A 27,581-nucleotide genomic window follows, 5' to 3' on the forward strand; every position below is an offset into this window, starting at 1 on the left:
TGATCTCTTCGTAATTTTCTTAATGATACTGTATATTTTATCTTCTTCAAATGGTATTGTATTTTTTTGCACCAATTAAAACTGTATCTTTTATTGAAATCCACCGCGAAGCGTGGGTCTTTGCTAGTAATATTTGAATTTTATGATAACCAGTAAATCATGATAGGGTCTATTATCAAATTTTTATTTCCAATATAGTGACCATGGAATCATTCTATACCTCACTACATGGAAACATAAAATTTGGGTCTTTTTGGACCTTAATATAATTACTAAACTATAAAGATATCTCTAATGAAATTTTATTTTCATGTTTCATGCGGTGATTATGAAATGGTGTAAATAGAGGAAAAATGAAATGCGAGCACTATCATAATTGATGAAGTATGAATAGATCTATTCTCCGATTCAATTTATTGCAGTCAAAAGAATGACCTCACACCGTGGCTGTTTTACAAAGTAGTGAATAATCATTAAAACAGGGTCCTTATCCTGGTTTCTATTTTTGGATTCCTTGAATGTTTTGGTCTTTAAATTGAGAGCACTCATGTTCTTTTGGTAATCTTGGTCTAGTTCAAGATGATATTATTCAGAGGCAAACACGATGGTTGATTGGTTTGCTAATTTTGGAGTAAAGTTGGATGAAGAGTGAGGAATATATGTCTATTTTTTCACCGTCTTCTGTTACGAGTCAATTGCTGTAATTTAACACCTTAGATTTTGACAAAAAATGCCGCATATAATAATCATATAATTATGTGATCTCTATTTTTTTTTTTTTTGAAAAGACTGGCTACATAATCACTATATCGAAATATAAACTTTTATAGTTGAACTAACTATATTAATTTTTTCTCCCTTTCTCATGTTCCATATACTAATTATGGAATGGATTTGCAACCACTACGTGGAAATATGAAACTTATATTATTATATTATAATTAACATACTAAATGATCTTATTATTAAATATAATTTGTTATGTTTCATGAGTAACCATTGAATGATTTTGTCATCACTCTTGAAAATAAAATATTTGATAGTTAATACAACTAATGAACTATAAATGGCCTTGTCATCAATTTTATTTTCTACTTTGATAATAGAATGTTATCGTGGTGCTACATGGAAAATTTTTAGAGCTTAATACAATAAAAAAAATATAAGGATTTAATGTTAAATCTCATGCTCCATGTTTCATAAAATGAAGATGGTTGTCATATTGAAACCTGAAATTTGGGTTTAAAAATAAATAATCAACAATAGAGACATGTGAAATTAAATTTTATATCTCATATAAATCCATGTGTAATGATTTTTTCAGTTATATTATTGAAACATGGAGTTCGGGCTTTAATACAACTAATTAACAATAGAGGAACTTGTAATCAATTTTTTTATATATATATTTTTACATATTGACAGTATGGTACCTTTATTGTCGTTTTATAGAAAAACAAAATTTGATGATTAATATATTAAATGGATTTAAAAATATGTAATAAAATTTTATTACCTGTGTTTTACATGGCAACATTGTAATGGTGCTGCAATCACTGCCACCACATTGAAAATGAAATTTGAGTCTTGATGTAATAAATTAACAGAGACTTGTTATCATATTTGGTCACTCATGTTTCGTATACTAATTGCAAAATTAAGATTAAAAATAACTGGTAAACAGGTGCCAAGAAATTACACATCACTGCGTCTGACAACGATGAGAATAATAATAAGAGCATTAAATATCTTTGAGGAGATCTTCAAATTGTTAGCGTGATTAACTATTGCTTCCGAGAAATGGCTACAGGTAGTCCATCCCTCAAATTTTGGTTCGGGTCACTGGGTTAATTCACGACGGGACCGACCCAGCTCGCCGTAGTCCTGTCCCACTCCCTCCCGACGCGCGGACCGCATCTGATCACCCTGCACGCAAAGCACCGGTCCGCGATTCCGTCCGGTACATGTGGGCTCCGTGTCAGACCCGGACCCACGGCCACGGCTCAGACGAGAACAGGCCGCTTCGGATCCAAGCCTCCGCGCCGCGGGACGAGGGGCTTGGATTCCAGTCTTCCGTACACAATAAAGTTACGACGCATCCCAACAAAAGAATTCGGAGGTGGAAAAAAAAAATCATAAAAAAAGCTATAGAGAGAGAAAATGGGAGAAGAGGACTACAAAAGAGAAACGAACTCAAGTCTCTCTTTTCAATCGAAATCAAAATAAATCTCAAACGAAGGAGATTCGTGCATCGCTTCTCATTCTTCAATGATCCCATGCTCCCTCCGTTACTCCTCTCTAGAATCCCTCTCTTAAATTATTTCTTTTCCCAAAACTATACAAAAAAAAAGAAAAATAATCACCCCACCCATTACATCACGGCAACGTTTTTCCCTCAAAGAGATAATAGCATGGAAACAATCCGCTACTCCCTTTTGTTCATCCTTTTTAATCCGCCCCAAACCCGAAACCAAAACCAAATTCAACCCGCCTTCTATTTTTATTCGTCTTTTTCTTATTCTAATCACCTGTTCCTCCTCCTTATTCTTTTCTATATCTTTATCATTTCTCTCTCTAATCTTATTTGTTGTTCTGATTGTTCTTCGCTTTCTTCGGTGTTGTTATTGTTCGTGTTCCTATTCTTATTATTCATCCGCGCCAAATCTCACCGCACATCTGGTCGCTTTTTATTTTTTCTTTGGTTTTTTCAACGCCAAATCGCTCCCTTATTCGCCCCCCCCGTGGTATAAATTAATGCAGGGGAGGGATTCGTCCAACCATTCATTGTTCCTTTTCGTCCAAAATAAGAAGCCCTAGCTTTGGTATTTTCGCCTCCGATCTCTCAAACCGTTCATGATCTAGGGTTTGGGCCACCGCCTATGGAGATTGGAGAGGGCGGCGAGGGGAAGCCCCCGCCGGAGGGGTTGAAGAAACCTGCGTCGACCCCGGAGGGCGGCGAGGTGAAACCCTCTAAGAGGCAGATGAAGAGCCCGTACCAATTGGAGCTTCTTGAGAAAACCTATGCCGGTCTGTTGATCGATCCCTTTTGGATTCTTTCTTGGTCGATTTTTCTAGGGTCTTTGGCGTCGATGATCGGGCTGGGTTTTGGGTCCTTTTTTATTTCTCGATTTGATTTGGTTTTGCTTTGGCAGTGGAGACGTATCCGTCGGAGGCGTTGAGGGTGGAGCTGTCGGCGAAGACCGGCCTCTCGGATAGGCAGCTGCAGATGTGGTTCTGCCACAGGAGGTTGAAGGACCGGAAGTTCCCGCCGGCGAAGAGACAGCGGAAAGAGGAGGAGCCAGCGGCGGCGGCCGCTGGGGGCGATGCAATGATGGGTTCGGGGGCTGCACCGGTGGGGTCTAGCTCGAACCCCTTTGCGGGAGGGCTTGGGAGTGGTGGGGAGACGAGGAAGGCTGTCTCCCGGGCGGCTGCGGCAGTCTCGAGGATTGGGGCAGAGATGCCATCTGCTGGGAGGAGGTACTATGAGCCTCCGCCAGGGCTTTTGCTGCAACATACCCCACCGGCGCAGCCATTGCCACTCTCAATGTCGGAGCTCCGTGTGATTGCTTCTGTGGAAGCGCAACTTGGAGAGCCCCTGAGGGAGGATGGACCCATTCTCGGCGTGGAGTTCGATCCTTTGCCGCCCGGTGCTTTTGGGGCGCCTATAGGTACTCATATGGTTATTCTAGCTGTTATGATAGCATATACCATTCGTCAAGCGCTTTACTGGGCAACTCTTCTTAGGGTTTTCTATGGGGACTAGGGATGGGTAGCTTTGCAGCTGCTTTGAGTTCTTTGACCTGCAACTTGTATTGCCTACTGGAACACTTATGGGTTTATGGACTTTAACTTGCTTTAGATGTTTAACTAATTATAATCGCAACATATATCCTTTTGGTGTTTATTTCTTTAAACCTTCTAGTGCGCTAGTTCATCAATTTCATGTCCATTTCAGTTCACTGGCATTCGCCAATTACATGTTATTGCTTTCGAAATCATGATGATGGGTTTTCTAATCTGCCAGTACTCCTTTAATAGTTATATGGTAGCAGCAAGGGAAGTTCTTGTAGTCGTTGTACCTTATTTCTTGCAGTCCTGGTGTAACAAGAAATTCTTGAAGGAGGGCGAGGATAACATGCATGAGAAATAGATTTTGATCAAGGGGCTCCTGATCATATTAATTGTTTCACAAAGTATCTAGTTGCGTAGTTCTTGTAATATTTACTTTTACTATGCTCTTTAGAATCCTAGAAATGTGACTTTTGGAGAACACTCTAGAAGGTATACTGTTCAGATCATTGAAGGTTGTTCCATTATTGTCACATAATATTAGCCAGAAGAAGAATATAGTCCTCAATATTCTATTCATTCCATAGTTTTTGGGCTATAAAATTAATCAAAGCACATAAATAGGCTGGACTCAAATTTTTGAGATGAGGTTTGTCGGTCTTACATAAGTACTTTATTTCTTCTCGTTTGGATAAATTGCAAATAGATTTGTCTTGGGACCCTTCAATCATGAGGTCTTGCCTTTTCTACTAGTTCACATTGTTTTACACCATGAATATTCACATTTCACATGATCTTTCTATCCGAGCCTGGTTCTGTTCTCCAGATTATTGTGAATGTGGATGATATGTCCTCCACATATTTTTATTTTGTTTTCCTTCATCCAATCCCTTTCATTTATCTACATATATGTCTTGAGGAGTAAGCTATAGAAGATATCCGGCTCGCACAATGAAGTGGGAAGGCACTTCTTGTTCATTCCATTGTTTCTGTATGCTGCTGATATTGGCTGGAACTTTTTTTAAACAAGAATATGGTCCACAATATGTTATTCACAATGTTCGCTAGTAAAAAGAGCAATAGGTGAGCAGGCTGCAGCCAGGGATTATAGCTGAGGTGGATCCATGATAGAACAAGAATGAATAGGGACTGAAATTGTGTACTTTAGAGGAAGATTATGGGTTGCAGAAACTGAGAATGAAGTGGTGGAGAACAGAGAACTGATTGAGATGGGAATGTTTAAAGGAAGTCCGAAGAGCCCTAAACAGGCAATGCATTTCATAATTCATATATTTGTTGATGTGTCAAGAAATGGATGGGGAAGAGACTGATGGGAGCCTGGAATGATTTGGAATATGTAGTGAATAACGAGAATGATTTGTGCAAAATAATTTGCGAAGCCATCTGAAGATATCTGGGGTAAGGTTTGTTGGTTAGGTTATGATTTTGCTTGTTCTTATATTTTTAGTAGATCAGTAAATATTTGTCTGGCAAATAGATGGGATTTACAGTTTTTCATAAGGTCCCCCTCGCCCTTTTTTCCCACTCTGTTCATGTATTCAGGTGTTGTCTCTCTTGTCTGGAGTATAACCAACATGGACGATAATACGATTTAACTTTAGCAACCTCCACCTGAAGTTTATATTATCATGTTTTTCTTTTTCTAAACTTATTTGTCATTGTTATATTTATAATTTGATATGCACTGGTTATATGTCTTTGATATGCATGGATGTGGCGTACTTCAACATCCATTCTCTACTTGGAAGCAGTAAATATAGAGTTTTTGTATACCTTTATGCACTCATTCAAGTTTGCTGACGTGTGCTTGAATCTGAAAGCATTTTTGGGTTGGCCTCTCTCTCTGTCTCTCTCTCTCTCTCTCTCTCTCTCACTATGAATTGTTTTGTGTGAATTTTGCACTAGATATGACTTTCTCTCCTTCAACTGCAGCTGTCATTGTTGCATTTCCGAGAAAATCACCATGGCATTATGTTGAAAATATAAGCTATGTTGGACATGCATCTTGTAAAAAATGTATTTAAGTTTTGCCGAAAAATAGAATGCATGTATTTGTGTCAGTGAAAGTTTGTCTTCAGGTAATGGTGCGTACAAGCATATTTAGAATAATGGTCTCATCTACCCTTTCAGCAAACAAGGAAGGAAATCAGTTTTATAGGCTTCCCAATTAATTTTGCAAGAAATAAAGAAAAAATAAATTAGGAAAGAGGAAATTTTCTGGAAACATTCATTAAAAAAAGTGAAAGGAATTATACGAAAGAAATTTCCGATAGTTTTTGGTAATTATTGAATAAGAAGATTTTTAATTGATCGACAATTTGCACGGACACAATATTCAGCTTTATTATGCAAGGTAAAGAAATGTTATGCAGTATTTTTTTTTTTGTGATTGCATAATTATCATTATGATGTTTGAGGTGGGTATGGTTGGCAGCTTCTTATCTTTGATGTTTGCCAAGTGGTTAACTTATTACCTGCCTTATAATGCATCATGTGATGCCATCAATCAAATAGATATGGTGATCAAGTTGATATTAGTTTGATGTTGTTTGGTAGATAATAATGTGTTTGATGTATTGTAGTTTGCTTTTCAATATTAAGATATTGGAAATATGTCAAGTCTAAACATGTGAGTGATGGAGGTTGCCACCTGATTGGGTTGGTTAAGGTTCTCGCATTGATACGAGAGACTTGGGTTCAATCTTGCCGTCGCTCCAATTAATGGGCAGGCTTCCACCCATCCTAGTTGTAGGAAAAAATGTGAGTGATGTCATTTATGCAGCCAATGAACCGTCTTTGAATTTGTTGGAGGCCTTTTATCAAGTTGAGGGGCACAAGTGGTCACTGTCAAGAAGTGAAAATTGTTTATAAATTATCTATTGCCAATATTAGCAATCAGCAGGAAATATACTTTTATAATTTTTGCAGACAATGTAGACTAAGGTCCGCCATCTCGGTGTTGGATTCCATAGCGGTACCATCCTATTATAGTGTCAAAATGTGGTTTGGTACGATACAATTTCATGTACGGAATGTCGATATGGTATGGTACAACATATCAGTATCGTACAGTACCGAATGGTATAGCAAAACTTGAATTTTAAACATATGATAATGGGTATGTAGATGCACCATCTTGAGGCATTAACATTTATAACTTAGATCATTTGGCATCTGTCTCCATAATATGACTTATGGTAGTACCTTGAACTTAAATGGGAGAAAACATGCTCAACGTTAACTTGCTTCGAGGCTAATGTACTTGTTCAGGATTACTAGTTCATTCTGAACGATTTTTATGTGAAGTGGAACACCCTTAGTCAAAGTTCACTATTTTGGTATCGGGCTCTGCATTGGTGCCAACCTGCTATCATGTTGGTACGGGGCGGGTTTGGCATTTCGAATGTTGGTACACCCCTTATACAGCATATGGTTCCGAACTGGCACGATGTGGTATGCCCTGTACTGGCCGGTTCGGTATGGTATGGCAGACATTGCCCTCAGTTTGAAATGGTAGGATTTTGTTAGATCCAGCCGCATTCATTCCATCTTATGGATATGAGGGTCAGATATTTACATCTATATGAGTAATCTTGTCCTGTCATTCTCAAAATGCCAAAACCAAATCTTGGAGACATAAATGCACGCACAGACATGGATTCCTACATATATTTGTACATATGCATGTTGTTGGATGCTTTTGTGTTATGTAGTGTATGGGTATATGATATAGTTTTTGTTCAAGTGCTGCGCATGAACATATATGCTTTTGTTCAAGTGTTGCATCGGAACATATATGTAGTCATAAACACACGTACGTGACTTTGATCAAATCAATGCAGATATATTGAACTGAAAGTCCCATATAACATGCACTGTTGAGTAATCTTGTATCTAAATGAAGTGATTAATAAAAGGTTCATTCTAGATTTAGTATCATTACTGCTATTATGATGAAAAATTGCTAGAATATGCTTAAGCTGTTTTATTAAGATATCTTTTGCTAACCGAGATATACTAGGAAATTTAAGGTCTTGGTCTCATAGTTGTAATCGCTCATTATGTTCTTCTTTGTGAACTACAACTTTGATTGACATGCTTTGTTAGGATGGTTGAAGTATTCACCTATGGTAGGGTCTGGTTTATTCTTGATTCTGGCTTTGCGAGCTAGATATTGGCAATTGGTTCCTGAAGAGGGCAGAAGGGACATCAAGCTTGTACAGAACTAGTAATTACATGATTTTATCCACCTTTTAGTTTGATTTTTTTTTTTTTTTTTTGAAATACAATTAGCTGTTGATTTGATGAAAATTAGTCACATTTAGGCATGCATTAGCATTAATGGTTTTCACATTGATATCATAGTACATTTATATAGAATAACACAATAATGGAGGAGAAGGGGCATGTAACAGCAGATTTCTTCATTTTGGCCTGAATGAGCATTAAATACTAACTTTGGAGTTATGGACTTCTTTTAGGAAGAAAATATCGAAATATACAGTGTATATTGCCTCTCCCAAATAAGAAAGTCATAAATTTCAAGGCTGAGCTGTATTAGTAAATAATTGTTGATGATGCAGCTCTTCAAGAATTCAAGTCTTCTATTTCTTACAAGTTGCGAATATGCAATTTGTGAATCAGCCTTGTCGATTAGATATTATGTTTTATTTAATATTTTGATTGATTGCTGATGCCGATTATCTGCTGACTCTCCAACTTTGTTTCTTTGTTTCTTTTAAAGCAATGACACCACAGCAGAAGCAGCCTTTGCGACCTTATGATGGCAAACTCTTTGAGAGGCATGATGGGAAGGTGATTAAGGTCTTCTATTTTGCCCCTACCATCTATCATGTTGTGCTGCTATTTTTCAAATTTGCATCGGGTTTACATGGCTGCCTATTTGGTTTGATAGGCTTTTGCTTTGACTTTTCCCAAACCTAACACCTAAGGTTTGCTATCTTAGTACCAAACTCTGTATCGATACCATCCTCACAGTGTTGGTACATGTGGCATGGTATCCGGTGTGGCATGCTGAGTCGGCATGATGAGTGTTGGTGTGCCCCTTGTACCATGTACTGGTTTGGTACCGGTATGGTATGATAGGTTCGTTCTTGATATGCATTGGTACCGATCAGTAGGGCAAACCTTCTAACGCTTTTTAGTATTGACATTTCTTACAATCTATAGTTTGGCATTATGAACTTTGATTGTTCCTTTCTAGAAAAAAATCATATACCATTCAACATTTGGAATACTCGGGTTTTGTTTTGTAGGCATCAACTTTCTTGCCTAGCATGGAACATTGTTTCATTCCAAGTTCATCTAGTGGGAAGAAGAAGCAGGCACTTGGAGGTTCTAATGTTGTTCATCCTCAGATGGGTTCAAGGGCTCTTCATGAATATCAGTTTCTCCCTGAGCAGCCAAGTGTCCAATCAGAGACATATGACAGGTTCCCTCAATCTCATTTCTATGACTCTTCAGTGGATGCCCCTGGTACTAGGATGCCATCTTTACCTTCGGGAGGGCAATATTTGCATGGAAATGAGCAGGTGGCTCCTAGTTACACTTTTCAAGGTCAAATGACAGGTGCCAGCCTTTTGTCTCATCAAGGCAGGCAGCAAATATATTCTTCAGTTTCAACAGAGTATGACAATGCTCCGCATAGTAGCTCTTTTACCACCGCTCCAAGTGACACTCAATTTGGTGTTCATGAAGTTATGACATTAGAAAATCCATATTTGTCATCTGATAGGAGGATTTTTCGTGAGGAAGGTTCTTCTCGAATGGAGAGGAAACGTAAGGTATGCATGGTACTGTAAACAAGCTTTTTCTGATTTTATTTTATTTTATTGGATCTTTTTTTAGAGTTTTCTTTCCTCTTTTATCAGAATGAAGAAGCAAGAATTGCGAAGGAGGTTGAAGCCCATGAGAGGCGGATCCGGAAAGAACTTGAAAAACAGGATATTCTGAGAAGAAAGGTGCTGCAATATTTACTGAATGTGTCTTTGTTGGGGTCCATTAACTGCACATTAAATAAAATTTTTCATCTACAGAGAGAAGAACAGATGCGGAGGGAAATGGAAAGGCATGATCGTGAAAGAAGAAAAGAAGAAGAGAGGGTGATGCGTGAAAAACAGAGAGAGGAAGAGAGATTCCACAGGGAACAGAGGCGTGAACTTGAGCGCAGGGAGAAATTCATGCTGAAAGAAAGCCGAAGAGTAAGTGGCTCAACACTATAGTCTTTTGGGTTTTCTTTGTCCAAAGTATAATCAGTATGTTTTTCTTTGGGATGAGTCCAGGCTGAGAAGATGAGGCAGAAAGAAGAACTGCGAAGGGAGAAGGAGGCTGCGAGGCTAAAAGCTGCTAATGAGAGGGCCACAGCTCGCAGGCTTGCTAGAGAATATATGGAACTCATTGAAGATGAGCGCTTGGAACTGATGGAGTTGGCTGCATCAAGTAAAGGGTTGCCCTTAATTTTCTCACTTGACAGTGATACTTTGCAGCAGCTAGATTCGTTCAGAGGTATTTTTTCAAAAAATAATGTGTGCTGCCAATCTGTTAGCCTGCCTTGTACATTTATTGGTTATGGAACATGAAGTTTAAGTAATGACATGATTTTTATTAGTTTCAGTTACAAACAAATAGATTGATTTTTCTTGGTGAAGTTACCATGTTTACTTGTAAGCATGATTAATATTTTTTTTCCTGCTATATAAGCAAAAGTCAACTCGAAAGATATTTAGATTACATCATGAGAAATTCTTCTGAACTTTAATCGGTAATTCAAGACTTTTTCTATTCTTCAGATATGTTGAGTTCATTTCCCCCAAAATCAGTACGACTGAAAAGGCCTTTTGCAATTCAACCTTGGAGAGATTCTGATGAGAACATAGGGAACCTTCTCATGGTACCTTTTTCTGATGGCCATTATACCTCTATTTGGTTAACATTCATGTTGGAGTTGATTGCTCTCGTGATGGATTTGTTTTGGAAAACATCTTTTGTTGCTGGAATGTACTCATTTGGATTGTCAATGAGCTAGATTATGCATGCGTGCTTTGTTTATTATAAAAGAAAGCTGGTAATTTGCTGTATAGCTTTCATGAGTAGGACTTATTATAATTCCATTTACACTTGATATGATCTTTTTCAAGGATCGTCAACTTGGAACTGAATCCCATGTTGGCCGGTCGGCTGTGTGAGTTGGTACACCTTCGTACCGGATCCGAACCAACACGGCAATGGGGGAATGAGGACGATCCGAGGAGGAAAAGTGAGAGAAAGAGAGGGAGGAGGGAGGGAAGGAACGGATAGTCGACGGAGATGCCTACGTGGCCACTGGAGGGCTGTCGAGGCCTCTCGGACTCCACGATCCTCTGTGAGAGAAATTGAGAAGAGAGAGGGGGGAAGGGAGGGGAAGGCGACGGGGAGGCCATCGGACAGCCCAAAACCACTATGCGGAAAACCTATTACCGGCTTTGCTGTGTCAGATTTTTAAAAAAAAATCGGATGAAATAGGGGTGAAGCTCCTGTTTTGAACCTATGGCAGTCGCTTGGTGGTTTTGGTTGCTCGGTGGCCAAGACGGCCACCCGGTGGCTCTCCGACAGCCTCTCTGTTGCCTTCCCTCCCTCTCTCCTCTCCCCTCCCTTTCTCTCTCTATCTCTCTCTTCTCAGTCTGTCGTGGAGGACCATGGAGAGCCAGAGTCTCGGTGGCCCTTCAGCGGCCTCGATGGGCCACCATCGGCCTTCCCTTCTCCTTTCCTCCCCTTCTCTCTCTCTTTCTTTCTTTTCTTCTCCCTCGCTTCGTTTTTATCGGCGTTTTGGATTGGACATCCGAACCGCATCAGTTAGCTGCTGATACGGTTGGGTACGCCCCGAACTGTCCGGTTGGGCCAGTTCGACAAACTATGCTAGAATTTCTTTTCTCATTATATATATTTGTGAATGAATTTTTCCTAACACATTGAATGCTATTGGCTATAAATTTCAGGTTTGGAAGTTTTTAATTACTTTTGCTGATATCCTCGGGCTTTGGCCATTCACTCTCGATGAGTTTGTTCAATCTCTCCATGATTATGTGAGTCCTCTATACATATACATATTTGATCATTCTGAACTTTTCGATGTCTCACGTCTTCTGCATCTTGGAATTGTTTTTTTGTTGGGTCAATGCTATAAACAATGTGAGAGTGTGAAATCAGGGACATGGAGGTTGTGAGACGCCAACTTTGTTTGCAATTAGTCTCGACTCATTGCTTCTAGACATTAACAAATATTAATGCTTGTCTGGATCAAGGATTCAAGTTCCAGTGGGACGTGCTTTGGGATGCTGGAATGGGCAATGTCTAATGTGTTGGGATGTGATTTTCCCCTCATTATCCCAGCTTCCTGTTTGGTGCATGGCAGGGGATTAGTATCGGCACAGGGTGGGATGGCAGCGCATCCCATTAAACAGAAAAACCAGGACAATTCCATCTCAAGGGATTTGAATAATTGGTCTGGACATATGATTTTTGGAGTAGCCAGAGCCGTGTCTCTTATGTATACCTAGCGCATTCAATGATTAAAATTTTAATGCTTTCTAAATTCAAGTATAAACTGGTGTAGGCATCTTTCTCACCTATCATTACTGTTTCCTTGATCTGGAGTAAAGCTTGCTGGAAGGTTACATGGTGCCCAAGTTCACAAACTCAGCTCTGTATGTATGTATGTATTGATAGATACATATATGACTACCAGTGTCTTGTCATTCTCTGTGGACCACTGGTTGCACCAAGGGATATGCTTTAAAATTTTAAAGTTTTGGAATTTTGTATTTTCACTTCCAGATGAAGTGAAAATGAAGATAAAAATATAAATTTGGTTATAATTTAATGCGTTGTTGAGGCATTGTGGTGGATCTTGTTAACTGATAAGAGCACCTTTTTTTTTTCTCCTCCCAAAATGAAGGCCTTTCCTTGGACTAATCTCTCTTTAGAAAATAACATTATAAAAGGGCATTTAGACACTTATCTATCAGGCCAAACTCCTTCAGGGAGTTTGCCTAATTTATAGTTGGGATAACTATGTGGTCAATCCTACATGACCCTACTCTGTTTCCAAGTTGCCAGCCAAGTGGATGGTCTTAGTCTCGTCAATCTAACACAATTTTTTACAGGATTGTAGACTGTTGGGGGAGATACATGTTGCTTTATTGAAATCTATTATTAAAGATATTGAGGATGTTGCAAGGACTCCAGCAATGGCATTGGGAGCTAACCAAAATAGTGCTGCTAATCCAGGAGGTGGCCATCCACAGATCGTTGAAGGGGTGTGTTGGCCTTTTCCACATCTCTATACTTTCTTTTCTCCATATTGCATTGTGTTTTATGTATTTCAACTTTAACTCTTGGTTTCATTGCTAGGCATATGCTTGGGGCTTCAACATATGCAGCTGGCAGCGCCACCTAAATTACTTGACATGGCCTGAAATATTGCGACAATTTGCTTTGTCAGCTGGATTCGGGCCTCAGTTAAAGAAAAGAAACATGGAACGTGCCTATTTCCGAGATGACAATGAGGTTTCCTTTCCCTGATATAAACTTCTACAATTACTTTCACATCTTAATTTATTTCCTGCAGAACTTGGGTAAGGTCCGCAAGGATCTTTATTTATGCTTTGGTTGATGTTGGTATTTTCAGTGGTGGAACTGATATTATCTAGGTATGTGTATCTCATAAAAATTGAGGAAGTGCAGTTAACATTTCAGTCTTATTCACTTCAGAAAACAAGTTATTATGAACAGTTGCCAAGCTGGGATTGTGTTTGTTACCAAGATTAGCCATAAAAGAAGTGCACTTTGATTGCCTTAAGTTGGAATTCACAATTTGTCTCAAGTTTCTTCTCTATTATCAGGCCTTTTAATATCACTTGAAATATATTTGTAGCGGTGATTTATGCAATGTATGTAGTTCAAATTTGTCCTCTTTCTTTTGCAACATTTGAAGTTTATCATATGCTTTACAACTAGTTTATGCTTGTAATTAGAATCATGTGTTTATGAAATGCTTTCTCTCTTTGCTGGAGATTGATTTGTGGTTTAGGATTTTGGAGGAAGCTTTCTTGAGTCAAATGCTCTATTTTGTTAAGGAAACATAATCGAAGCCCCAAAAACTAAATGCATGTTTTGGGGTTGTTTGATTGTTTTTGCCTGGACTGAATACCCAGGGTTCCATCTGATGTGATCCAAATGACATTTGGTTTTGTTATTTCACTTTTGCATGGTTTATATTGTTGGAGAATAGGAGAGGTGTTGGGAGAGGCTGGTTTTATTTTTATGCAACAGTAAAGTCAAAAGACCAACATGCAGCCATTTGAAGTTTGGATTCTTTCATGTCTATTTAAACATCTATGGAGCATGCAACTTTAACTTTTCCTGAAAAATAGATGGTATCTACCCTCATCTATACTTTTTAGGAGATTGATCTCGTTTGTCATATGTGTTTCTGGAAGTATCATCATTGTGGTTGTTTTGAAATATTTCTGAAAAATAAAGGGAAAAAATAAGACATGTCTCATTGAAGAAGATAAATACATCGATTAAAACATTAAACAGTTTTTGTTTCAACCAGTCATAAGCTTTTATGGACATTCTTATTCACTTTAAGAATTGGTTTGTTTGCTTATGCCTTGTAGATGTTATTCGTTTTTCATAGATTATAATGACTTTTTGCATATATGAATTGCGATCTACTTTTTTTATGTATGTCTAGCATATATTATTGTATGCTGTAATGCCATAGAATTCTGCAAATCTGTTCAAAGACTTGGGGGACATTGAGATATGAATGAAGTTTGTTATGAAAGTTGATATATTGTCATTATCACTTGTTGCAAGTACTATCAAGCACACTTCACTAAACAAAGCCAGATCCTTAGCCTTTTTCCATGGTCAGGTTGCAAATCTTTTTTAAAACTCAAAGGCATCCTGAATTCTTCCAAGACATATGTTTATTGTTCTCCAAAGTTTTTAATTTCTTTAACTTTCAAGGTTGTTCAAATTCTTTAAGGTGATGCATATATCTTTGTTGGAAGAGCCTATCAAATAATCTTTTGTTTACATTAATGTTGATCAAGGTTTGTAGTATCAGAATCGGCACCCATATCGGTAGGCTGGCGATACGATAAGGAATGCCCTTATGTCATGCAGTTCTGGCATGAACTGATGGGGAAACCAGCAAGTGAGTGGGAGAGGAAGAAGAGAGGGAAGAAGAGGGAGGGAGGGAGAGGGAGAGGGAGGTGGGAGAGAGAGGGAGAAGGAAAGAGAGGAAAGGGGGGGGAGAGAGGAAAGGAGGGAGAGAGTGTGGCAGTGAGTAGTGGTTATTGGAATAGGGCTGAGGGAGGGGGAGAGAAGGCTGTCGAAGCCCTCTGTCCTTTGAAAGTGATAGTTTTGGCCCTTTTTTCATTTTTTTAAAAATATTTTTTTAAGTGATGTGGGCAGTCACTGCCGACTTCACTTAAAAAAATTTCAAGAAAAAAAGGTAGGCAATGGCTGCTGATTTTACTTAAAAAAATAAGAAAATAGAAAAAGGGGTTGAAGCTCTTGTTTCCTTTTCAAAAAAAGGCTCTGCCTCTGTTCCAAAGAATGCAGGAAAGAGGGCTTCAAAAGCCTTCTCTCTATCCGCCCTCGGTCCTATTCTGGCAGCCGCCACTCCCCACCACTCTCTCTCTCTCTTCCCTCCTCTCTCTTCCTCTTTTTCCTTCTCCTTCTCTCATTGCTTGCCGTTTTCTCGATTTTATTGCTGGAACCTTCCCGATCTGGTGTTGGTATGGCATAATATGCCCTGCATTGGAACCTTCCCGATCTGCTGTTGGTATGGCACAATATGCCCTGCACTTGGTTAGTTGACAATATAGTGTCTAAAGAGAGAGTTCTTTGTTGATACTTGAGACTGACACTTGCATCTGTGGACATGTATGTTTTATTAATTAACCATGTTATGCTGCTATTAGTAAAAATATTATTTTTTCAGAACAAACTGTCCCTTTTATGGCTTGATCCATGATTAGGGCTGGAACAGGGCCGAGCTGGGTTGGGCCATATCCCTGCCCGAGCCTGGCCCGAAATAGTTTTTCGGGCTTCGGGCCGGGCTTAGGCCCGATTTTTTTGGAAAAATATAGGCCCGAGCTCGGCCCGAGCCCAATTGGGCCAACCCTCCGCCAGCGATGCTGATCTCCGTTGCCTTTGTTGGTTTTGGATGTCCTTTATCTCCATCGCCGGCAGGACTCTCACAGGGCCGAACACGACCGTCAGTGGGACCCTCATAGGGATCCTCTATCGGTTTCAGAGCCTCGTGCCGCCGCGGGGTTGGTTGATCCCGTCGAGCGACTCCGACCACTGGTGATTGAAATGAGCAATCTTGGGGGTGGGGGCATTGCTCGTTTTCGCCGGAGATGGTTGCGGAGGAGGGGGCTTATAAGGGAGGAGCTGTGCCTGGTGGAAGACGTCATCAACAGAGTCATCTCCTTAGTAGTGGAGAAGTCACTAGAGAAGAACTCGAAAGTGTCTGTAGGAGGAAGAGATAATTGGCCATCATCAAAGGAAATAGTGCCGTTGGACCTGTCATCGCCAGCCAAGGCGACGTCACAGAGCAAGAGGGAGAGGGAGGCGGAGTCCTTGATGTTGGATTCATTAGGGTTAAAGGAAGATCGAGAGGAAAAAGGGGCTCGGGCTTTAACCTGGCTTAGGGTCGGGCTCGGGTTGGGCCAAAGGTCTGCTCAAGTCTGGCCCGAAATGAAAACGGGCCCTGTTTCTAGGCCTGAGCCCGGTCTGAATGATTTCGAGCTGAGCCCGAAGCCCGACCCGAAGCAGGCCTGGCCTACTACCGCTGGTACCACCACCGCTGCTGCTACTACCATCCCATGTCATTTTAATTGTGTAATTGATATGGACTTGAATATATGCATGTGTGTGGGTATGATTTCAATGGCATACAATCATGTTCATGAATTCTACCGTTTTGGAGTCTGGAATATCCCTCAGATTTTCCACTGGTGCTTGACACCACATCATATCATTCTCTTAGCAATATCAGCATCGATCACTTAATAGAAGAAGCATTTTTTCTTTTTAAATATGTACATTTTTCTCACGATGCATTACCAGTCAAGTAATACGCATGCATTTGATGGTGCTATCAGTTGTTAGCCTTTTATCTTTTCAGTAGTGATTTTATGAAATTTTCTTCTGATCTTCAGGGTAATGATGGTGAGGATGTAATTTTTACTTTGCGGAATGGTTCAGCTGCTGAAAATGCAGTGGCATTGATGCAAGAAAAAGGTTATACTCATAGACGTAGATCTCGGCATCGTTTAACTCCTGGAACCGTCAAATTTGCTGCTTTTCATGTCCTTTCTCTTGAGGGAAGCAAAGGCCTTACAATACTAGAAGTTGCAGACAAGATTCAGGTGCATGTCTTCTGTCAAGTTGTCAAATTCTTCCCCTCCTTGACCTGTCCATCTGAATATTCTTTTGCTGTCCCTTCATTGTCAGAAATCTGGCTTAAGGGATCTCACAACAAGCAAGACACCAGAGGCATCTATTGCTGCAGCATTGTCCAGAGACACAAGACTTTTTGAAAGAACAGCTCCTTCCACATATTGTGTACGGACTCCTTTTAGAAAGGATCCTGCTGATGCAGAAGCGATACTATCCGCTGCACGAGAAAAGATACAAATATTCCAAAGTGGACTTTCAGACTCCGAAGAAGCTGAAAAGGACACAGAATATGTTGATGATGCTGAAAGAGATGAAGATTCTGAATGTGATGTTGCTGATGATCCTGAAATTGATGATGTTGAAGCAAAACTAAACAAGACTGTTCCTTTTGCAAATGAATTAGAAGTTACTAGAACATCAACTTCTCTAGGTAATGAAAAGGAGGAGGCAGTTGGTGATGAGGTTGATTTAACTCCACAAAATGGTTCTAGGAATGTGGAAAAAGGTCTTCCAATTCCTCCTTCAGAGAACTCCAAAGTAATAAGTGCTTCAGGTGCTTCACAGTCACTTGATATCAATTCAAACTGCCATGGGGTAGTTAATGCTGACATGGAGAACACAGAGATTGATGAGAGCAACTTTGGTGCGCAATGGGTTCAAGGACTGACTGAAGGTGATTATTTTGATCTTAGCGTTGAGGAGCGCCTTAATGCCCTTGTGGCATTGATTGGTGTTGCTATTGAAGGGAACTCCATACGTGTTATTCTTGAGGTAGCAATTTGACCCTTTTCTATGATACTATATTCTCTTATTTTTGTTTCTATTTGTGATCTGTTATCTAAAGCACAATCTTTCAGGAACGTCTGGAAGCTGCAAATGCTCTAAAGAAGCAAATGTGGTCAGAAGCACAGCTTGATAAAAGACGTTTTAAAGAAGAATACACGAGCAAATTACAGTACTCTTCCTTCATGGGGAGCAAGGCTGAGGCAACCCAAATAAATGCTGCACTGGAGGAAGGTCAAACTCCACCACCCACTTTTGAGAATCAGAGTTGTGATGGAAATCCAAATACGATCAACAGTGACCAGTTTGTTGAGCAAAGCAGTCAGATCAATGTTAGTAATGCATCTGCTGAGAAGAATTCTTTAGGACAAGATTTTTCTTCAAATGCAGACACTCTTCCACTTCAACAATATGGATATGCTCCTGAAAAGTCACGTTCACAATTAAAATCATATATTGGTCACAAGGCAGAACAACTATATGTATACAGGTCACTACCTTTGGGTCAAGACCGTAGGCGTAATCGATACTGGCAGTTTTCAACATCTGCTTCACCAAATGATCCTGGTTCAGGAAGAATCTTCTTTGAGTCCAAAGATGGATTTTGGAGGGTTATTGATTCAGAGGAGGTGCCCACTCTTTTGTTTTAATACTTAATATTTTAATTTCATTTACCTTCATTTAGAGTAGGATACCTACTTATTATCCGGGCACAGTATCTGCTAGTGTCAAACTTAGTTTTCTTAGCTGATAAAAGTTGCATGGTCAATTATTTCTACAGTTTGTGAAAACAAATTCTAATTTAAATATCAGGTGCTAAGTTGTCCACTAATTTTTCATGACCTTTTTGTGTTATTTTTCATTTTTAAATATTTTTTCTTTCTATGTTAGATGTTGATATAGTAAATTATGTGTTCTTGAATTGGATAATAATGGGCAGTGCAATACTCATTGCTCTGCGGTAATTTCATGCACATTGTGTTTCTGAATTTGCTGGATTGTTTTCTATGTTTGTTTCAATAAGAACTGTTCATGTAGATCCTACCATAAAATTAAAAAGTGTAAAAACTTGATTGGCATGTTGAGGATTGCGAACCATGCTAGCATAATGGCTGGATACAGATCCAGAAACTGAAAGGGCTATTAATGAATGCAAAGAGGAAAATAGCTAAGCAGATAGATGTTGTTGTTAAAAATGAACAGATCATATAGACTAGTTTGGAAACCTCATACTTTCTTTTTCTTGGTTGTTTAGTCTTTCACTTTTTTAGCTCATTAACACTGCATGTGCATATGTAGTTAACCATACCTAGTTCATTTCATTCTAAAATTATTGTCATCGAAGAATTTGTATTCGTTTTTTTCTTTTTTATATAAAAAAAGTTCTTATCTAATGGAGAGGAGCATGCATGTTTATACTATACCAACTGAAATTTTCCTTTTCATTATTTTGGGCTTAGTCATGACATATATTTGAGTATTGAATGTGGTGCATAATCCTTGTAAATTATCTGCTTTACTTATAATACATTATTCTTAATAAAAATGCAGGCATTTGATGCTCTTCTAGCTTCCCTGGATACACGTGGTATTAGGGAGTCGCATTTGCATTCTATGTTGCAAAGAATTGAAACAACCTTCAAAGAAGCAATTAGGAGGAAAAAGTGTACCACCTCTCTGAACTCAGTTGAAGGTTCCATCAAATCTGGGGCTAATGAAATGATGTCAAGTCCTGATTGTACCACAGAATTGGATAGTCCCAGCAGTACTATTTGTGGTCTTACTTCAGATGGTTTGGAATTCTCCACATCGTTCAAGATTGATCTTGGCCGGAATGATATTGAGAAGAGTGCTGCTTTGAAGAGGTATCAAGGCTACTTGAGATGGATGTGGAAAGAATGCTATAATCCTCATATATTATCTGCCATGAAATATGGGAAGAAAAGATGTTCTGAGCTTCTACAGACTTGCCATTTCTGCTACCAGTCTTACTTGGCGGAGGAAAGGCATTGCCCTTCTTGCCATAAGACATTCAAAACCTTTTATAATGCTGATGCAAATTTTTCAGAACATGTGACTATGTGTGAAGAAAAGCGAAAAATGGACACTGAGTGCAAAGTCCAAGTGTCAGATTCCTCTCTTTCCATAGGGATCAAGCTGCTTAAGGCACAGTTGGCTGTAATTGAGGTGTTGTGACACTGCTTAAGCTTGGATTTCTTCTTTTAGTTTCATTTTTTGAATTAAGTTTATGTAATCTAATGTTGCTATTTTGATTATGTTCACTGTAGAGTTTGTTGTTTTTGCAGGTCTCCATTCCTTCAGAAGCTCTTCAGCCTTTTTGGACTGAAGGATATCGAAAGTCTTGGGGTGTAAAGTTACACTCGTCGTCATCTGCTGAGGAACTCTTTCAGGTCGCATTTACTTTCACATATTGACCACACAACTTTTTCCACATCTTTTGATCATTTCAGTTTGTTTTTACTACTATATACTAAACCAATACAAAGCAATCATGGAGACTAATGTTTTTGCTTATTTCACTGGAAGTCATCGAAACTCTTTACTCAGGGCATGAGTGGATCATTGTTCGTCTTGTGTCTCCATCTAATATAGGTTTCAGTGGCCTGTATCACCTCTACCTTACAGTAAACTAATGCTTCATGTTGGCATTAGCTGTCTTCATGTAAAATGTTTTTCATTACATGTCAAATCTAGTGCTCCAAAATTTTTAAATATAGTTTGATAGTTTTTGATACAATAAATTGTTTGGTGTTTAGTCACTTTGCCCCTTGTAGGCTTTGGGATACGGTTGTCATTGATCCAAAACATCAATGACCCTGACCTGAAATGAATGCAGTTTAGGCCTGCAAGAATTCTCAAAATTAACCAGGGTGAAATAGCTATGGAAGTAGTAAAATCTGATGCAGCATTCCAATTGTTGAAGTGTCTCTTTGAATGGTGGAATGCATTGATTGTACCAATTTCATAATTAAATCAACATCCATGACACATTATTTGTGGCTTATGAACATGAATGAAGTTAGTCCCTTTTTTCCTCTTCAAATGCCTTCACTAGTTTTTGACCATCACAAGGAACGCTTCAACTCACTAGTGGAGCCCCGTGCCATGGGGGCGATAAACCAAGTTAATAGCATGTTAATGTGATTATATATTTCCCTAAAAAGTTCTTAAGCTATACATAATTAAATAAGGTCACAAATAAAATCAAGTATTTGGATATGGATTGGGTACTTGTCTATTCATGTCCATATCCATTTGTCTTTGACGGATATGGATATGGATGCGGATATTAATTAGATACTCAAATTTCTATCCATATCTGGATAGATTTGGATGCGAAAATGGATGTGGATGGATATTGTCCGGTCCACTTTCACCCCTAGATTGGGGGCAATTTGTTTCCTGATTCTTGATTTGCTGGTCAACAGTTAGATATGGTCTGAAATTTGGTTAAGGATGTCTTGTGTTAGTTGGTGTGACCAAATTGGACTAAAGTGCCAGCATAAAATTAAAAATACATTTTGTATCAGACGAAGCAATACAGTTTGAAAAATTCCTGGTCCTCTTTCAAATATATTTTTACCCAGTTGTTCTTTGTTAGTATACCTGTCAAAAGTAAATTGCCCTTATTTGGTTTATGATTGGTAGAATGTTATAGGTGTAACTGCTTACAATTTTGGATTATATCTCTTAAAATACACAAGTTGTCATTTGTGCTTCGTCTTGTGGATGTTTCTTCAGCCTTCTGTGTTGCCTGATTTTAACTAGATCTTTTCTTGGCAACAATTTAATTTCATACTACACTCCTTCGATTAAAATGCTACTAAGCTGAACTTTAGTTTTCTGCCCTTTCCATTCTGTGAATATCTTCTTTGTACAGAAATCAAGAAGTACTGTTTAATTTTGTTTCATGCGCTTGCAGATTCTGACTTTGTTAGAAGGTGCAATAAGACGGGACTGTCTGTCATCAGATTTTGAAACAACAACTGAACTGCTGAGTTCTACTACACCAGGACTTGCTGTAGACAATACTGTTCTCCTTTCAGGGTCAGTTCCTGTACTTCCATGGGTGCCTGATACTGCAGCAGCTGTGGCTTTAAGGCTGTTGGATCTTGATTCTTCGGTTTCTTACATGCTGCATCAAAAGCTGGAATCCCATAAGGAGAAGGAAGTAAGAGAATTTATTGTAAGTTCATCATCTTCTCTTTTTTTCTGAATTTTTGTTTTCTTTAATAAATAATCTGGATGCCTTGTAAACTGATATAGGAAGCATTTGCATTGTAGGAATCAGCATCGTATTTATGGTTAATTGTAATTTTCAGTTGATATGTGATACTTCAATTTTGACTAAATCATGAAGTATTTGTTTGACATATAAATATTTTCATGTCAATTGTCTGTCTCATTGGAGCAATATGATCCTTTGGCTCAGTTAGAAATATGCCTTAATTTTTTTATGTGGAGTTGTTGGGGGGAGCTAAATTATGTAATGTTGGTTAGCTTTATGTCTCAAAATGTTGAAATCAAAAATTCCCGTACTTTTCTAAAGCAATTTATGTAAATTTTAATCAATTTATGCTCTTATGCAATCCATTAATCATGAATTTACAGTCATGTCTCTTTTTCAGCAGAACAAGCGAAAATCAATTTGGAGCTTTGGTAGTTGTATTTAGGCTATCTATGTTTTGTCAGAAGTAAATGACTTATAAGTGCATGCGTTGTAGTTAGGTTCAGAATCCTAGTTAAAAAAAAGGAGATAAGAGGGACATTAGGATGAAGGAGTTAACATCAGCAACTTGGCACTGCCGCAAACTTGGACAAGGAAATAGTGCTGTGATCTATCATGTGTTGATTTGATCATGTGAAATCTCTAATTGAATTTTAGAAGAATGCTCCTGTTCCACCCAAGACCTAATGGCTTGTTATCTTCCTCTAAAGAAATTACATTTTTTTGTTACACTCAAGACATTACATTGAGAGTGTGTGTTTGTATATATTTGCAATCCCTTATATTAGTGCTTCCTTTTCTTATCATGTTGTTTTACAGAATACATTGATAAACAAGCCAAATCTTGAAATTTACAATTTTAATTACTATTCCAATATCAGAAACTACTTAATTTTCTAGTGAAATTCTATTGAAGTATATTCCTCCAACAAATGGATGGTGTTGCCAGAGTTCGGGAACCATTCTAAGTCATCATTTTTACCCAATGTTAGGACCCCTTTTCTTTCTTCCTAAAATTATTCCATGCATCTCTTCTAGTTCATTTCACTGCTTGTTTCATCAAATCATCCAAACTTTTAATCAAATCAATGCTAAATCTAGAGGAACTTTATCAGTAAGCTAAAATTTTAATACATTTGTATTTCACTGCTCGTGTAAATTCTAATATTAATGCTGCACAGAAAATGAACTTACCCATTGGATAGCGTTGTATACTGAAATCTATTGGATAGTGTTGTGTACTTCAATCTGATGCGTATGTAATCCTTTGTTACCCACCATTAATTGGTTGAAAATTTCATGTAAGAAAGTTTAAACTTCTGAAAATTGGTGTCACTTTTTTTCTAATTTGTTTGGGTTTCTATGGCGCTGTTTCAATGCCTGGTAAGTTTTGAATGCCCAGGTGAGGTCTCCAGAGGATATATGGTAGATGGTGAACAGTGGGGAGAGGTTAGCATGCTGTAAGGCCCCGTTTGGGAAGATCCTGCTGGATCCTGAAGCATCCAGCAGGATGTGTTAGAGATAGTGGAGAGAGAGCAGGAGTGGGGGAGAGAATGTGGTGAGCCCGGGAGTGCTGATCCCTGCGGGAAGTAATGAGAGACCTTGCGAGGTCATCTTTCTTCCCCACAGGATATGGGCTGGGACTGGGGTGTGTTGATGTGTGCCAGGCCCAAATGGTTGTCCAAGCCACCAGTCCAACGGGGTTGGTCTGGCTGTTTCTGCTGGATTACCCAAACAGGTCCTAAAAGATGCTCCTAGTCACTGACTGTCTCATGTGATCCCAAAAGAATTGGGATTCTGGAATCACCTCTGAGAAGGATTCCAGTATCCTATCTTTGGGGACTATAATCCGAAAGCTCCTGATCTCTTGCTATGGCTGCCTAATTTTTCTCTTCAGTTGCTGACTCTTAAAATTCAGTTGTGTGGAGAACTTATTCCTGTGATACTTTGTGTGGGCATCCAGAAAGGCCCTAAATGTAGCATTTATCTGAATTTAGCATATTTTGGCTCCCTTGGATGATGGTAGCATTCTTTCATGCAGAAACTTTCATCAAGATATGCAGTTGTCAAAAGTATTCAGGATCTGGATCCGACAGATACTTCAGATCAAGTTGATTACCTGAAAGAGGCTAAGTGGCTTGATCCTGGGAGTGGACGCAGAGGTCGTGGACGAGGGAGCCGTGGTCGGGGTGGAAGGGGTCGTGGACGTGGAGGGAGAGGTTCAAGAGGGAATGGAAGCTACACCAGAGCAGAGTTCAGAGATGAAAACATCAATTGTTTTGAGAAGACCACGCGGAAATATGCAAGAAGAGGCAGGACACGTGGCCGAGGGGGGCGTAGGAGGGGCCGTCGCACTGTTAGGCCACGGCAAAGATCTGAGAGCAGGGTGCCAGCAGTTCAAAAAGAGACTTTGTTTGGCAATTTTAACAATGTGAGTAACATTGTCAAACAGGACAGTGTTGAGTCTCCAAGAAGCTCGGGTGGAGAAGAATGGGGTTTAGAGGAAACCAGTAGGGCATACATTGAAGATGATGACAATAGTGAAGGTTCCCAATCTGATGAAAATGGTCAAGCATTGGGAGATAAGTATGATGACCAGGTAGCAGATTATGTTATAGACTACGATGACAGCAAACCCATAGGACTAATGGATGATGAGAGTCAGGAGGATGATGATGCAGAAGGTGATGAGGAAGGAGATGAAGATATAGAGGAAGATGAGGTGGATCATAATGGTCATGAGGGCTTGGATGCTGATGTGGATGATGAAGACGAAGATGAAATTGGCGATGATGGGGAGGAGGTTGGCAATGGTGTGGGAAATGGAGATGAAGAAGGCGCTTCATCTTTCTCTTCAGAATACAGTGATTAAGGAATTTTGATTCTCTGTATAGAGTATGAGAGAAAAGTACTTGAGAGATGATATCTGTCCATTTTTTTTTCTGCCCGGTGGTAGCTGCGGCTGCCATTGTCTTCCTTTTTGTTGGACTGGTGGTATGAAGGGCTGAGGCTGTCTGAGGAAGCTTCCTAATTGCCTTTGCAACCTGAGGTGGCTTCTGGACAGTGTAGATAAGGGAAGGAGATCTCTGTCATTTGAGAAGGGCACGCTTGGGCTCATCGTCCGCAGTTAGCGGCAAAATTAGATCAGGCTAAGCAATACTGAATGATGCGACAAATTTGTAGATTTGTGCTGGTCAAACCTTTTGAGGCTGTTCCATACCTATTGAGTGATCTATATTTTATTTATGAATTTTTTTTTTTTTGATTGGGATAAAATTTGTTTTAATAATTAGTTACGTGTCTACTATGTGTATCGTGATGCAGGGTCAGTTTAGGAAGTGTGTCCATGCTTCTCTGGTTGATTATATTGAAACAATGGTCCTGAGTGGTGGTTTTCGTCCTTGATTTTGGCATCATTCAGTTGTTTCCATATTCACGAAAAGCTCTTTTACCATTTTTTTCCTTTGCTTCTGGCTTTTGAGTAACCTGGAAGCATCTGGCAAGTGCATATTAGGTCAAACATTTGTGCTGTATCTGCTGCTAATAATACGAAAGCCTTTCCTTAAATTCAGATTAACTGAAAGTTGCACTCATTCCATCCTTGATATTACATCATTGAGGAATTGGCCCTGTTTGCACGGAGCAACATTCTGTTGAAGAACACCACTTGGAATGATTGCGTGTTACTTTTTCTGTTTTGGTGTCACAGGCAGGATAGGGTTGCAGGAAAATATTTGTCAGCTGCATTGTACATGTTTGTATATATGTATGTATATGCACGTATGTATCTTTATATTTTGATTTGTAGAGTCATGCCAAATTTTTGATTGAAGTGTATCTATGTAAAAACTGTGATTTATGGAGTTCAGCAGAAATGATATAAAAGGAAAAAGGAGATGAAAAATCCTGTATATGTGATGCTTGGGGCAAGTGAAAGTACCAGTGTAGTCTTAGAGAGGACATCCTAAATGCGTGAGTCAAACTGGGGTAAATTAAAGGATTCAAGGTACCAGTATAATATTCTGTGGTCATATTTCAAGGACCAGGGATTGAATGCCGCCTTCCTTGGAGGTCGGGGAATGGGAGTAGTTTTATGGCTACCATCTTGTTTTGCTGTTTTATGGCTACCATCTTGTTTTGTCTCGTCTATGATCCTTTCTTTGGGAGAAGAATGATGAGACAGATTTCAAATATTGGAGAACAGGCGGGGAAAATTAAGGAGATTGAACATTTTTATTCTGACTACCATTACCGAAGCATCTCCAGGAACGGAACAGACGAAAACCAGTTACCTAGCCACTGGTACATAGGACAAGACCACCTACCATCTTCAATAGTTCCAAAAATATGCAAGACCATTAACTACTCCCTTCTTTTTCACCAGCCATGAGCATTTTACTTCCCTTGGACGAGTTTTGTGCCGCTGATCGGAATCAGCCAGCAAAGACGCAATTCAAGCTGAATTGCGGGATGCACTAAAAACATGTTTACCTGAAAGACGAGAAAATTAATTTGATGCCTGAGATAACAATAGACTTAAATTCTTTTTTCCTTTTAGTGATATTGATCTACCTGCATCTCACCTAAAGTGGGTATAATTAGGATAAATTTGAATTCTTCGAAACTTTTTATAGCATACAATCATAAATTCTTAAAAAAATTATCTATAAACTTTTAGATTGATCTAAAATTATTTTTAAATTTTATAAATTTTATAAATTTTTTTTAAAATTTTAAAAAATTATTTTTAAATTTCTATCGTCCACAGATTGATTACACAAATTCATATTCAAATTATATAAATTTATATTTAAATTATATATATTTATATTTAAATTATCTATCTAAATATAAATCGATATAATTTAAACATAAATCTGTATAATCTGAACATAAATTTGTATAACCAACCTGTATGAACGATAGAAATCTAAAAATAATTATTTAATAATTTAAATTTTTTTTATAAAATCTAAACACTCTAAAGACTTAAAAATAATTTCAAATCCAACTACAAATTCTCTTAAATTCTTAGACCGAAGCTCCACGCCAGTCGAACATCACCACACAACATCCCAAAGTAGTGGTTACACACACACGCCCGCGTGCGGATGGATGGATAGATTTCCAATTGATAACTCCCCCGACAACCCCAACGTCAATGTGAATCTTGATCCAAGATATACGGTGTGAACCGCTGTTTTTCTTAAGCGTTTGTTGAAAAAAATGCATCATAACCGGAAGAAATCTCAGGCAA

The 27,581-nt window shown here is 38.8% G+C and overlaps 1 protein-coding gene across 2 annotated transcripts; it reads left to right on the forward strand.

Moving 5' to 3' along the window:
• The first annotated feature begins 2,206 nt into the window (after positions 1 to 2,206).
• On the forward strand, positions 2,207 to 25,729 carry LOC105043506 (homeobox-DDT domain protein RLT2). 2 transcript variants are annotated; one of them, XM_010921087.4, is made up of 18 exons: positions 2,207 to 3,027; positions 3,153 to 3,668; positions 8,555 to 8,625; positions 9,087 to 9,614; positions 9,702 to 9,791; positions 9,867 to 10,031; positions 10,113 to 10,335; positions 10,620 to 10,720; positions 11,805 to 11,891; positions 12,972 to 13,124; positions 13,219 to 13,374; positions 17,052 to 17,261; positions 17,347 to 18,063; positions 18,150 to 18,704; positions 19,627 to 20,262; positions 20,382 to 20,486; positions 22,019 to 22,282; positions 24,366 to 25,729. In XM_010921087.4, exons 1-18 carry the CDS (start codon positions 2,880 to 2,882, stop codon positions 25,194 to 25,196), a joined length of 5,556 nt encoding a protein of 1,851 aa, XP_010919389.1. In that variant the 5' UTR covers positions 2,207 to 2,879; the 3' UTR covers positions 25,197 to 25,729. The 2 variants fall into 2 exon arrangements, with proteins under 2 accessions (XP_010919389.1, XP_010919381.1); XM_010921079.4 differs by having other exon boundaries at positions 2,208 to 3,027; positions 8,555 to 8,634.
• The last annotated feature ends 1,852 nt before the right edge of the window (positions 25,730 to 27,581 follow it).

Source organism: Elaeis guineensis, chromosome 2, assembly GCF_000442705.2.
Source record: "Elaeis guineensis isolate ETL-2024a chromosome 2, EG11, whole genome shotgun sequence".
NCBI classification, from domain to species: domain Eukaryota; kingdom Viridiplantae; phylum Streptophyta; class Magnoliopsida; order Arecales; family Arecaceae; genus Elaeis; species Elaeis guineensis.